This window comes from Passer domesticus, chromosome W, assembly GCF_036417665.1.
Source record: "Passer domesticus isolate bPasDom1 chromosome W, bPasDom1.hap1, whole genome shotgun sequence".
NCBI lineage: Eukaryota > Metazoa > Chordata > Aves > Passeriformes > Passeridae > Passer > Passer domesticus.
In genome coordinates this window covers 41,752,272-41,766,419 of record NC_087511.1, presented here as the reverse complement: position 1 = coordinate 41,766,419, position 14,148 = coordinate 41,752,272, and the positions used below count along the sequence as shown (strand labels likewise).

The following is a 14,148-nucleotide window of genomic DNA, read 5'->3' as shown; positions in this document are numbered from 1 at the left end:
ATGGGATGGAAAAGGCAAATCTTGGTGCGTCATCTGGATGCAAAGGAATATTGAAAAAACAGTCTTTTAAATCAATAGCAGTTAACTTCCAATCCTTTGGAATCATAACAGGAGAAGGTAAACCTGGTTGTAAAGAACCCATTTCTTGTATCACTTCATTAACTTTTCTGAGGTCCTGCAACAACGTCCACTTCCCACTGTTAGGCTTTTTGATTACAAAAACTGGAGTGTTCCAGGGGCTGGTAGTTGGAGTTAGATGACCTTTGTTTAACTGTTCCTGTACCAACTGCTCTAATGCAGCAAGTTTCTCTTCGGGTATGGGCCATTGGCTGACCCAGACGGGTTTATTTGATGTCCATGTGAGTTTTAAAGTGTTATGTCCATCAACAGCCTTTGTTATAATCCGGTTTCTAGTCTCAGACCCCATTGCGAGAGAATATCTCAACTCCAAAGAACTATATCAGCTCCTACAATCAATGGTCTTGTGGTAGCAACACAACCTTCAGGTCCCTCAAATGTGACTGAGTGCAAGCTGTGAAAGCTTTTACAGTGACCACCAATACCTGCCAGTTCATCCAGCATAGGCACGATGGTCCAGTCCTGTGGCCATTTCGATTTCGATATCAGAGTGACGTCTGCTCCGGTATCTATCAGGCCAACGAGGGTGATGGCTTTCCTGAGGTGCTTCAGGACACAGGTGAGTTGAGGCCACCTGCAGTTGATGTGCCTGGTCCAAGCGATGACCACTGTGTTGTTCTGTGACTCTGGTAGGAGAAAAGCTTGTGCTATGGTTAGTCCTTTGGGTAAAAAGCATGGAGGGTCTGGACATAAAGCTAACACTGTGATTTCTTGTGTACAAGTGACAGATAACACAGTTGGAATGACATAAAAACCTTCTGCATGGGATCTGTTCACTCCCACTATTAATAACTGACATGGTTGTGGTTCAGGTCCCAGCTGTCCTGGGGATAGTGTGAGCAATGGCATTGGTTAGCATCACTGGCTGGGCTGTAGACAGCTCCAATCTGGTACCTGGGGACACTGCTCGGTAGTCCTGCAAAGATCTGCTGCAGTTCTGTGCTTGGTGGCCTGTGATGGTCTCTGGCCTCTGGTACAGTGGTTCTTGTGTCATGGCACGCCACTGAGCTGTGCTCAACTGCACATTTCCTGGCAGATGGCATGGACAACCCTGTACTGGGCGAAAACTGTTAGCATTTTGACAGAGATCTCTCTATCCACTGTTTCTTGGAGGTGGCCTTCTTCAGATCCTAGGACATCCCCTTTTAAAATGCCCTCTCTGACCACATGAATAGCACGTGTCCCTTGGAATCTGTTGGTTTTCAATTGTACCTTTAAATGCTCTTAGTGCCTCTGCTAGGGTTTGTGTCTGAATTTCTACAGCTTTTTCCTGCTGCTTTAGGGTATTTTCTTGAGGTGTTGTGGTGGCATTAGCCAGCACCTCTGCCTGCATAGCTGCTGCATGTTCAGGGGAACCCAGGCGATTGCAAGCATCCACTAGCTGTGTTATGGTGGGCTCAGGGTCTTGTGGCAATGCACGTAATATTTTTTTGCAGCTTGGATTTGCATTAGAAATTGCAAGACATTTTAATAACTCTTGTCTGGCACAATCTTTTGGAATCTGCTTATCTAATGCCATTTTTAAACGGTCCAAAAACTTAATGTATGGCTCATCCATCTCTTGCTTTATTTCTGTGAAATCTGGTTCTGGCTTGTTGCCATCAGGGACCTGTAACAGGGCAGTTTTGGCAGCTTCTTTGACATCCTGTAGTATCTGTCTATCCAGTGTTCTGGCTTGTCCCTGTGGATCTGTGTGAGCTCCTTTACCCGAGAGCTGATCTTAGATTTGCAGTGGCTGGAGTTCCTGCATAACCTCTTAAAAGGTCATTTAATAAACGTTTCTATGCCAATTCCCACAAAGAATATTCTGTCGGAGACAGCAGGGATGTACACAGCTCTTTTAAATCATGAGGCATGAATATATTTCCTGCAAAGGTGGCTTGTAAGAGACCTCTGAAATATGCAGAATCTCTGCCATACAAACGAAAGGCTTTGCAAATCTCTTTTAACTCTGCAAAGTTTATCTGTTGCCATTGTTCTCAGGGTGCAGGACCAGCAGTATATCTCACAGGAAATACTTTCAGCTTCGATGCAATTTCCCACTCACCTTCCTGAACTGCATTCTTTCTTATCCTCTGCCAGGTATCTGTGCCTCCTTGTGTATTAAACTCTTCCTCAGATTTTTGGGAATTACACTGTGGAGTGTAGGAATAACTTTTTTTTTGCTCTGGCAATTCTCCCGATATGGGCGCTGCCATCTTGGATGGGGTCATTTCCAGGACATCACATCCAGTTCCCATGCTCGGCAGGGAGGGGGCATGTTGTCCCGGGGTGTGGACGGGGAGCAGGGGCAGGGATACTGACCGGGCTCGGCCCACAAAAGGGGTGTGTCCCTCATCTGATGGGCAGGAGCTCAGTGACAAGTCACTGAGGGAATTCTGGGAACCCGAGGAGGCTGGTAGACCACGCCCACAAAGGTCAAAGCTGTCCCTGCAGACATCATGGCATCGGCCATGTGCTCCATTGTTCTCAGAGAGGATACAGTCAGCTTGGCTTTTTTCGATTTTACTGCCAAAATTCACCGATTTTTTGAGAGGAAACTGGGAGGACTTCTGTCACGTAGGGAATCTAGGAGGAGTGGTTTTTCGGACAAGCCTGGCCGGGACTCGTCTGCTGCCCTCTCACCAAAGACAGGGGGGTGGGGGGGCAGGACGGGGGACAACTGGCCTGGCCACCTCCCTCCTGCTCCCCTGGGGTTTCTGGTTTTCAGATCAGTTTGGAAAAAAATTCTGGATCCCCTCTTCCTCCTGCTGTAGCCTGCAGCCTGCTTTCTGCCTTCTCTGTGCTGGTTTTTGGGCATTTCTCGCTTGCTTTTCACTTTCCACTGTTAGAAATTTTAGCAGTGTCTTGAATATTGGATACAGATTCAAGCTGGACTTCTTATTCTTTTCCATATTATATAATTCCAGTCCAACTGTGTCCCAGAATTCCAGAGTGAGTCTTTGAGACATATCTGCATTTGGAAACTCTGTTGAAACCCATTTAATGAGTTTTTTAAGCTGTTTCTTCTCAAACTTAATATCTTGAATTTCTAGCTTATAGTTTAAATAAAAATAAAGATCCTGCTCATCTACCAACAACCGGTTTCCCATCTTTCACTCACCAAAGTGTTTTTCAGCCAAGTTGTCTTCCTTGGTCTCTTCCCGGTGCTGGATTGCAACAGTGTTTCAGCGTAGCTGAACAGCAGAGTCCTTATAGGCTTGCGATGCGTGCTCCAGTCTCGTGTCCGGTTCCAGCCTCTTTCACCAGCTGTGAGGCTTTGATCTGAGATCCCCTCATTCGATCTCAGATCCCTTATCTTCTGGGTTTTCTTTTAAGTGACAAAAACCCAGGTGCAGGCCTGCTTCTCCAAAAACGCAAATACCAAGGAATAAATGTCCTCATTTTGATTGAGGGCAATCAAAATATTCCCAGACTATCTCTCAATATGAGAAATCTTGTCCAGGGCGCCACGTGATATAAAAGCCTCCTCAAGCCAGGTCTAATAAGCTCTCGGAAGCCTATATCACACTCAAGATAGCTCAGCTACCTTTGGTGGCATAAAAATAAGCAGCAGGGCTTCTGCTGCAGTGTTGGAAACAAAAAGGTTTACTAAAAGGCAAAATAACAGACAGAAAAACCGAGCCAGGTGCAAGAGATCTTGCTCCTGGTAAAACACCTCACAAAAGTGATTAGTTTCTTTGTTCTCTTCTTTTTCTTCTAAATTGTCCAGGCGGGACTTTTTGGTTTCTGTCCAATTAGCTATCCTTAAGTCTGAGGTGATGTCCCCTGCATCCTATGAGGTGGCTTTTCACCTAATTGAGACAAGCTTCTGGGCTTCTTTCCCTTTTGGGGGGACAAAGGATAGTTCTGTCTCTCTGTCAAAAGGGGGAACACTCCTACACTCTTTCATCTCAACAAGTAGAGAAGATGGGAGTCATGGCTCTGCCTCAGGCTCGCAAATGCCACTTAAGGTCAGCCAAGAGAGATTACTGGGCATGAGATGTGCTGAGCTTGGTCTCAGCTTTGGCCCCAGTTAAAAAACACGTCGTACTAACACCAGTCGAACCAACTTTTTTTAAGCACAATGTGCTGATGGATAAAGGAGGAAGTACCATAGGTTCTTCTCTTCGTTGGTGGTGCCCACAGCATTCATTTTCCAGTAGAGAGCTGCCTCCTTGGAACATAAGAAGGACATGGACCTGTTGGAGCGAGTCTAGAAGAGGCCATGAAGGTAATCAGAGGGCTGAAGCACCTCTCCTAAGAAGACAGGCTGAGAGAGTTGGGGTTGTTCAGCCTGGAGAAGAGAAGGCTCTGGGGAAACTTTAGAGTACCTTCCAGTATTTAAAGGGGCTACAAGAGAGCAGAAGAGGGACTTTTGTCAAGGGCATGGAGTGAGAGGACAAGGGGGAATGACTTCAAACTGACAGAGGGCAGGGTTAGATTAGATATTGGGAAGAAATCCTTGATTGTGAGGGTGGTGAGGTACTGGCACAGGTTGCCCAGAGAGGTGATAGACACCCGCTCGCCATAAGTGTTCAAGTCCAGGTTGGATGGGGCTTTGAGCAACCTGGTCTAGAGGAAGGTGTCCCTGCCCATAGCAGGGGGTTAGAACTAGATGATTTTTATGTTTCCTTTCAACCCAAACCATTCTGGGATTCTATGATCTCCTTGCTGCCCCAGGAGCTCTCATCTGTGTGCTGTCCCTTCTAGGACAGGTCCATAAGACCAATCTACTTTTGGTGCTATGGTTTCTTGGTGGACATCTACAGTAATTTATCTGTTGCCTTTACCTGTTCATGCTGTATTATTGGTTGTGTGTGCAATGCCATCTCTACAAGTGGCCAAGGTGAGGGTACCACAAAACCTGAGCATCCTGATCTAGTGGACAGTGTTCTTGCTCATGGTAGAGGGGTTGGACTAGATGGCCTTTAAAGGTCCCTTCCAACCCAAACCATTCAATGGTTCTATGAAAATTAGGAGACTTTTGCTAGAACTTATGGGTAGATGATACCATGGTGAGTGTTGTGTCAGGGTTGATGTTTGATGAGAAATCCAGCCCTAGGGATCACAGAGGAATGAAAGAGAAGAAAGGGTGAGATGGTGAGAAGTTTAGGAAGGGCATGAGAAGATGCTTTGGGTCAAAGGTGTGCTCTTAAAAAAAATCCATAAATGTATATATATAAATTCATAGTTTGAAACACTTTTGCAATTGGATAATTTAATTTGTGTCTAATCCTAATATCACAAAGATCCAATTACAGACATTTAAAAACCTTATCAGGAACACAGTTCTATTCCCATTTTCAGTGACAAGTTATTATTGCAGATATCAATGATGATTTAGACAGCTCTTGATTTGATTGGCTGGGAGTAGTCCCAGCAGGTGAGATAGCTCACTGTGTGCTAAACTTGATGTTTTCTCTCAAGGTCCTCGATTACAGGAAAACCTTTAGCTATGTCAAAACAAAACAAGCAAAACAAAAGATATCCAGCCTACCTCCCCTCTACATTCATGAACTTGGCACCAGGACAAGGCTGAGAGCTGAGAACTGGATAGGACCTGTGTTAGCTTATTATTACTATTATTATTACTATTATTATTATTATTATTACTACTCCTTTTTTATAAAATGCTTTGGTTTTTCCTGAATAAAAAAATAACTTTTTCTTTCCAAACTCCTAATAAAACTGGTGGAACTTGAAAAAAAAAGTACAGATGACATGGTTTCATCATCTTAAAAGTGTTCATGTGTTGAGGAGAAAAGCCATACCAGAATTTTTCTGCCATTTCCAATTGATGGGAGATGTGTCCTCCTGCCACAGCTTGGGAGAACCAAGCATGGAGCTATTACTGATAAATTTGGGTGTTTCCATGGTGTGAATCTCCCACACTCACCTTCATCTGGACTTTCTTGGTTTCAGCAGCTTTTAATATTTTTGTGGTTATTGCTTTGGTGTCTCATTCTCCAGGATTTCTGTATGGATGTAGCAGTTTCTGCAGCATCTCTGCCCAGAGCAGGATGATGCTCCAAGCCCACAGGCAGCATGAGCACACTCAAGGCTAGAGAAATCCTGACTGTGGCCTTTTATTGAGTGATTTTGGGCAGGATTTGATGTTCATTAAGGTTGAGGCAGGTGGTGGGAAGCCTCACAACCTCTTGTACTGATTGGTGTATTAGGAAGTAACTGGTCAAGTCAGGTCAGCCACTCAGGAAAATTCAGGAGGGTATAAAACATATGGGGAAAAAATTGAATAATGTGGTTGTGCTGGGGCATCACTGGTGATGAACATCTGCACCAAATTTCCAAGTAATGTTACCCCAAAGACTTTGGGGGCATCAAGTTATTGCCTTGATTTCTCTACTCTGTGCAGAACTGCTGCAGATGGCTGTTCTCTGTAGACCAAATTATGAGTGATCAATACAATTAATTCCCTAAGTTCCTGAGAGCAAAGTCACTTTCAGTCCCTTACCTTTTTTTTTTTTATCATCTCAAAATAAGCTTGCACAATATGCTGAGGGGAGCCTGCTGGAGTCTTGAGGCAGCTTTTGCAGGAACTTGGGGAAAAAAAGAGGGTGTATCACCTTTGGAAAAAGGGGCAGATAACTCAGGAAGTGATAGTGTTTAAGGATGTCATTAGGTCATGCAGAAAGAAAATTAGAGAAAAATGCTCAATTAAAACTTTATCTAGCCTCTTCTGTAAAGGATAATAAAAAGTGTTTTTATAGATACATTAATAACAAAAGGAGGACCAAGGAAAACCTCCATTCTTTATTGGACACAGGGGGAAATATAGTTACCAAAGATGAGGAAAAGGCTGAGGTAATTAACCCCTTCTTTGTCTCAGTCTTCAACAGTAAGACCGGTTATCCTCAGAACAACCAGCCCACTGAACTGGTAGACAGGGATGGGGAGCAGAATAGACCCCCTGCAATCCAGGAAGAAGCAGTTAGAGACCTGCATAGCCACTTAGATGCTCACAAGTCTATGGGACAAGATGGGATCCATCCTAGGGTGATAAGGGAGCTGGCAGAATAGCTCACCAAGCCACTCTTCATAATTTATCATCTGTCCTGGATGACCAGGGAGGTCCCAGATGACTGGAAGCTGGCCAATGTGATGCCCATCTATATGAAGGGCTGGAAGGAGGATCCAGGAAACTACAGGCCTGTCAGCCCGACCTCAGTGCCTAGCAAGGTTATGGAGCAGATCATCCTGAGTGTGATCACATGGCACCTACAGGACAACCAAGGGAACAGGCCCAGCCAGCGTGAATTTAGGAGGGGCAGGTCCTGCTTCACCAACCTGATCTCCTTTTATGACCAGGTGGATGAAGGGAAGGCTGTGGATGTTGTCTACCTGGACTTCAGCAAAGCCGTTTCCCATATCATACTCCTGGAAAAGCTGGCAGCTCTTGACTTGGACAGGTACACTCTTCGCTGGGTTAAGAACTGGCTGGACAGCTGGGCCCAGAGAGTGGTGGTGAATGGTGCCACATCCAGTTGGCAGCCAGTCACTAGCAGTGCCCCCTAAGGGATCAGTGTTGGGCCCAGTACAGTTTAATATCTTTATTGATGATCTGGATGAGGGGATCAAATCTACCATTAGCAAATTTGTGGATGACACCAAGTTGGAAGAGGGTGTCAGTCTGCTGGAGGGTAGGAAGGCCCTGCAGAGGGACCTGGATAGATGGACTGAGACCAAGAGCATGAGGTTTAAGAAGACCAAGTTCCATGTCCTACACTTCAGCCACAATAGTTCCATGCAGTGCTACAGGCTGGGGGCAGAATGGCTGGGAAGTGGCCCAGCAGAAAAGGACCTGGGGATGCTGGTTGACAGCTGGCTAAACATGAGCCAGCGTGTGTTCATGTAGTCAAGAAGGCCAACGGCCTTCTGGCTTCTATCAGAGACAGTGTGGTCAGCAGAACCAGGGAAGTGATTGTCCCCCTGTACTCGGCACTGGTGATGCCACACTTTGAGTTCTGTGTCCAGTTTTGGGCCCCTCACTATAAAAAAGGCATTGAGGTGCTAGAGTGGGTCCAGAGAAGTGCAGCAAGGCTGGTGAAGGGTCTGGAGCACAAGTCCTATGAGAGGCAGCTGAGGGAGCTGGGGGTATTTGATCTGGAGAAAAGGAGGCTCAGAGGGAACCTTATCATTCTCTACAACTCCCTGAAAGGAGGTTGTAGACAGATGGGCATCAGCCTCTTCTCCCAGGCAACTAGCAACCAGAAGAGAGGACATAGCCTCAAGCTGTGCAAGGGGATGTTTAGGTTGGATATTATAATGAAATTACTCACAGTAAGGGTGATAGGTATTGGAATAGGCTGTCCAGGGAGGTGATGGAGTCAGCACCTTGGAAGTGTTTAAGGAAAGACTGGACATGACATTTAGTGCCATGGTCTAGTTGACATGGTGGTGTTCAGTTATAGGGTGGACTCGATGATCTCAGAGGTCTTTTCCAACCTAACTGATTCTGTGAAACCATGGAAAATCCTGATAATCTAGTGATAGAAGCAAATGGAGGGATGCTTAATAATGAAATAATAGTGCAGATGTTTATAGCATTAAACATCATCAGTTTGCTGGAATATGGAAACACTCCCAGTTTGCTGGGAGTTTTCCAGGCATTTAGAAAGGGATGTGTTTGCTCCAAGGAGCTTGTAAAACACAATGCTTTTAACTCACACAAGAATCCCAAAGCATTGAGTGATGTGGCTGTGAATTTCCTGGGATCTGGGTTTTTTGTAAGAGTTGGCAGCAGACAGAGATGGGAGTTGGATAGTGGGTCACTGCCATGACTCCAGGTTTCACAGGAGGAACACAGTGGGGTGTTTTGGGGCAAAATCCATCTATCTGCTTCATTTGCCCAGATCCATGCTCATTGCCACCAAAAAAGCCTTTTGGGGAAAAAAAATGTCCATCACTGTAGGAAGCATCTCTGCATAATTTTTTCCTCCTCTCCTGCCTCTGCTGCCCAAATGATGCTACTGGCTTTTCCCACCTCTTTTCCCAGTGGATGCCAGAATCATGGAGGCAGGTGGGAGCAGGGAAGCTCTGCTAGGGTCCCAACAACCATGAAAAGCATCTTTGATAGCAGGGAGGCCTGAGCCTACTTATCCAAGCTCAACCCTTATATTCTCATGTCTTTTGGACTAGACATCCAGTCAACAGCCGAAGTCCACAAATCAAGGAGGGTCTGACATATTTATACTGTGTGCTGGTATCGTCTCCTAAAAGAAATATCCTGGATTACCTGGTCACCCCATATAATTGAAAAACTTAGTGGAATTCATTCAGCCCTCCATAAAGGTCTGTTCATTCATTGCCAAGGCAGTTGGTTTTTTGTGGTTTGGGGGTTTGTTTGTTTTTTTAAATCTGGCAATTAAATAACTCTTTGTAAGCAGCAATGAGCTACTTGTTAAGTGGTCTTTACTAATGCAAGCATAAATATCAAGTGAAAAAGGCTTCCCCTCCCCCGCTGCCTCCTGAAAAGGATGCTTTTATGTCCAAATAAATAAAAACCTATAAGAATTTCAGTATGTTCAATGTGTAACAGGCAGTTGGAGGGAGGGAAGTGATGGCTGGTCGAGATGAGGATGGATAAAGGAGCATTCTCCCCCTGTATTCAGTAGTATCCCCCCTATGGACTGAGGGGCATCCCCCCAAATTCCTCTATCTCCTGACCATTACCCTCCTTAATGGGTGGAGGAAAAACTATCCTGGGCATGTTTCTTGACCAACTGGGGGCACCCCATTTGGGTTAGGGGAGAGGTAACTCAAACCACCCACCTTATCACCCTTCATTCTCTTGAGTGGTGCCAGATTTCAGCAGGATATAAAATTATTGGCAACAAAGTCTTGGGAGGCACTGAAAAAGGGAGATGGAAGGACAAACTGGGGTGCACCTTGATGAATGCTGTCCCAGGGACCATCCCTCCCACTGCCGGAACTCCCATCCCCACTTTCACCTGGGAGGGAGGGTCCCTATTTTGGGGCATACACAGCCAGGCCCATTTTTAGTAGCTGCCTCCAGTGACTGGAGAAATATTTCCCCCACTGGGATAGAAATGAGGAAATTAAAAGTGTGTGGCTGGGTAAAGCACAGTGCAGGGCTTGAAGCACAGCTCAGAGACAGAAGAAAAATGCCTGCACTGGGGAAATGGGCTTTTTAATACCAAAAAATAAAGAAAACAGGGCAGCCAACATGTCGCTGCCATTGCTTATATTGAGCAGAGGGGTTTGGAGGTCTACAGAAAGAGATTTGGGGTGCTGGGTTATCCACTATTCCCATTACTATATCTGCTCCCATGCTGCAGGGGATTATTTTGGCAGCACTCACTAGCATACCAAGCTTGATTTTTTTTTTAATGCAATTACAGAGATTAATAGTTCTCAGGTCTTAACATGATTACCAAGGCTGGAACGAATTACCTGCTGAGCAGTGCCAGGCTGCTAGGGATCCTTCATGAGGAAAAGGGGCCTTTCACATTTCCCCCACCCCACCACCACTTTGCTTTTTCCTGCTACATTGTATCCCTGCTTCTTGCACAGGATAGCTATGCACAAGGAAGTTAAAAAAAAAGGCTACATGAATGAATTTCAGGGGGGTTTAGGCCATTTTTGTTAAGAAGTAAGAGATTTTTGGTCCCCACCATCTCTCAGTGCTTCCCACAAGTTCGGGTGTCATCCAATGTCTCCATCCTCTCCACCACCCAGGCTCTGCCTACAGGTAGGGAAAAGCCCTGTGAACTAGAGTAGGTGAGTCCTTGCCCCCTTTGGTCCCATGGGGTGACCTTCAATGTGGTTTTCTTAGCAGCACCTCATTTTTTCTCAGCATCTGTGTCCAGTAGATAGTTATTTATGGAAGTGGATTCACTATCTGGTGAGTGAAAATAAGGACATTTAGGGTGTTTGGTCTTGGTAAATGCAGCTAGCTAGAGTATCTCATCTCTCCTAGTGCCACTGAAGGTGGTCCTAGTGATGGTTTGGGTGAGGGTGACTGCACCATAGATGCTGCTGCTGGGTCTCAAGCCACTTTTGAAGGTGGACATGGTGATTTAAGACTCATAATTCTAAATAGAATTAGGTGCTGAAATAGCACAGGAATTCCCCAAATCTGGGTCAACTTAAATGGTCCTAATAACATTGCTTTTGGAAATGGTGGATGTGCCATGGGCATTGGTGTGTGCATGGAGAGCATCATGAACACATTGGCAGGCAATGACCTGCCAGCATTGTGTCATTTTTGGGTTGTATTACCCCTTTTGGTGCTAAATTTCTCTTTTTCTTCCTTTTTTTTCTCCTGTTCTCTAGATTCCCAAGTTCTTCAGGAGCCAGGGGATCGGTCACATTGGTGTGTGGTGGCATACTGGGAAGAGAAGACACGCGTGGGTCAGCTGTACTCTGTCCAAGAGCCTTCCCTGGATATCTTCTATGATCTACCTCAGGGAAATGGTTTCTGCCTCGGACAGCTCAACTCAGAAAACAAAAGCCAACTGGTGCAGAAGGTCCGCGGCAAGATCGGCTATGGCATCCAGCTCACCAGGGAAGTGGATGGAGTGTGGGTGTACAACCGCAGCAGTTACCCCATCTTCATCAAGTCAGCCACACTGGACAACCCCGACTCCAGGATGTTGCTGGTTCACAAAGTGTTTCCAGGTTTTTCCATCAAGGCTTTTGACTATGAAAAGGCGTACAGCTTGCAGAGACCAAATGACTATGAGTTCGTGCAGCAGCCATGGACAGGATTTACGGTTCAGATCAGCTTTGTGAAAGGCTGGGGCCAATGCTACACTAGACAGTTCATCAGCAGTTGCCCCTGCTGGTTGGAGGTTATTTTTAATAACCAATGACTCAAGACAGAGTGGACTCAAGGCATTTATATTACTTTGCTGCTAATATTTCCTTCTGAGTGCTTGCTTTTCATACAAACTATCTGGTGTTGTTTTGTTTAGTTTGTATGTCCCCCCCTTGTTTTGAGAAAAACCTTTGGAAATATTTTTTTTGTGCTTTGGAGTAGTTTGATAAACCTAGTTTTTAAAAGTGTAAATGACCAATAACTCAGAAGGGTGAGAAAAGGGTGTGGCTCACATATGATAGTTATTTCATGCCTCTGAAAGGATTATCCTATGTGGTCAATGGATTCAGAAGCCACTTGCTATATGTTACAGTTCCTTCTCTTGGATAAAAGAACAAGATACTTGTATTTTTTATGCACTGCCTTTCCATCCCTGGTGACGGTGACACCAAGACCTCTTCCCCAGCAGTGTTAACCCCACATTGTTGCCAAAGAATGGTGCAAAATCTTTGCAACCAGGTCTTTACCCATCCTTTTTAATTTTTATTTTTTCTTGTTGCTGAGTTGACATCTTGTCACTGTGTTCATTCTTTCACTGCTTTTTTTTTTTTATTTTGTATGGTCATGAATTGATGCAAGAGGAGAAAATAACAGCAGAGAAACCTCTTGCATGGACCGTGCTTTATAATTTGATAAGATTGTAAGATGTAAAGCAACAGAAGCCTAAGCCTAAAAAAAAACAAAACAAAGCAAAACCAACAAAACAAATAAAAAACAAATGGGAAGACAAAAGAAAAAGTGTTCACAATAGTTGGTCTGTTGTAACTTCTTATATCAGGTTATCCCAGTACCATTCAATTTGAAAATGCAATTGTGCTTTCATTTCTTCTTGAATTCATACACTAGTATGATACTTTTACACTGTTCTTAGCTCAATGAGCATGTTTAGACCTTAACATAAGCTATTTTTCTATATATAAAGGTTTAAATGAACAAGAAAGCATTCTCATTGGAACTTTAGCACTGTAGTGCTTTGGAAATACACACAAAAAAGGACTCCTTAAAACCCCCTGAGATTTGTTAAAGAAAAAATGCATTTTATGTTATATATAAATATATTATTACTTGTAAATATAAAGACGTTTTATAAGCACCATTATTTATGTATTGTGCAATGTGTATAAATGAGAAAAAAAAGAAAGATGCACTTTGCTTTAATATAAATGCAAATAACAAATGATAAATTTAAAAAAAAGAGCATGAAATTGCTGGGTTTTTTCTATGGGTCTTATCATCCAGATGAATATTTTTTCTAAAGGAGCATATGTTCCATTAAAAAATAAAAATGTACACTTGATCCCAGGCTGTGCCAAGTGACATGTTTAGTGGCAGGGATGAGGCAGGCAGGAGAGATGCTGCTCAAAGTGGGTACCACGTGGGGTTGGTGGTGGAGGCACCCACCCCAGTCAAAAGTTCTGGTGTGGGTAGCACCCAGATAGGGTCATCCTGAGCTTTGGTCTCCACTGGGCTGGTGTGGTGCATGAGGCTTTGGGGTCCTTGGCATGGTTGCATCCCATCAGTCCAAGTCTGGAGGGTCTGGCTGCCCAAAATCTGCTGGGGTTATTTTTGTTATTACTCCTGGTTTTGATAATTTCAACTTGAAAGAATAGCCATGCTATGTACCCAGCTCCCATTTGGCCCTGTCCCAGTCCCTGAAGTACTGGGGGAGTCCAAACTTTTGCTCTGTGCTGGAACATGAGTGGTCTATGCCACCAGGCAAGGAGGAAAATCTGAGAAGAGGGAAAAGCCAGTCTTCTAGTGTAGCAGGCACAAGGCCTGCACGGCCTCCTTGGCGATCAGAGGCCTGAGCTAGGAAATGCCAAGTCAGCATGACTAAGGCTTTAGAAGCCCCTCTCTTCCGTCTTTCGGACCCTGCTTATCTCCCTGTAAATCCATAGGTCACCTTCCCCTGACCCTTACTATTGGACAGTTTTCAAAACCCCTGTAGGGTATAAAACCCCCTAATTCTGCCCGGTTCGGCAGGGAAGAGCTGTCACTGGACCCTTCGCGGAGACCCGAGTAAAAGAACCCTGTGGAACCCATACAGCGCTTCTCTCTCTCTCCCCTGCGTCTGCTGCGGCGGCACCTAGGGCTGCACCGGGCAAGCTAAAAGAACTGAAATCACAAAAGAGCTGGCTGCAAATCACTATAGCTTGCCTAGGTTGCCTGAG

At 44.8% G+C, this 14,148-nt stretch overlaps 1 protein-coding gene across 1 annotated transcript in view; it reads left to right on the top strand.

The window, feature by feature from the left end:
- The window catches only part of LOC135289016 (mothers against decapentaplegic homolog 7-like), a 37,156-nt gene extending 23,882 nt beyond the window's left edge, over positions 1-13,274 (top strand). The window contains exon 4 of the mRNA XM_064402402.1: positions 11,434-13,274. Within this exon, the coding sequence (XP_064258472.1) occupies positions 11,434-11,972 (539 nt within the window). The 3' untranslated portion in view covers positions 11,973-13,274. The remainder of the gene's footprint in view (positions 1-11,433) is intronic.
- The last annotated feature ends 874 nt before the right edge of the window (positions 13,275-14,148 follow it).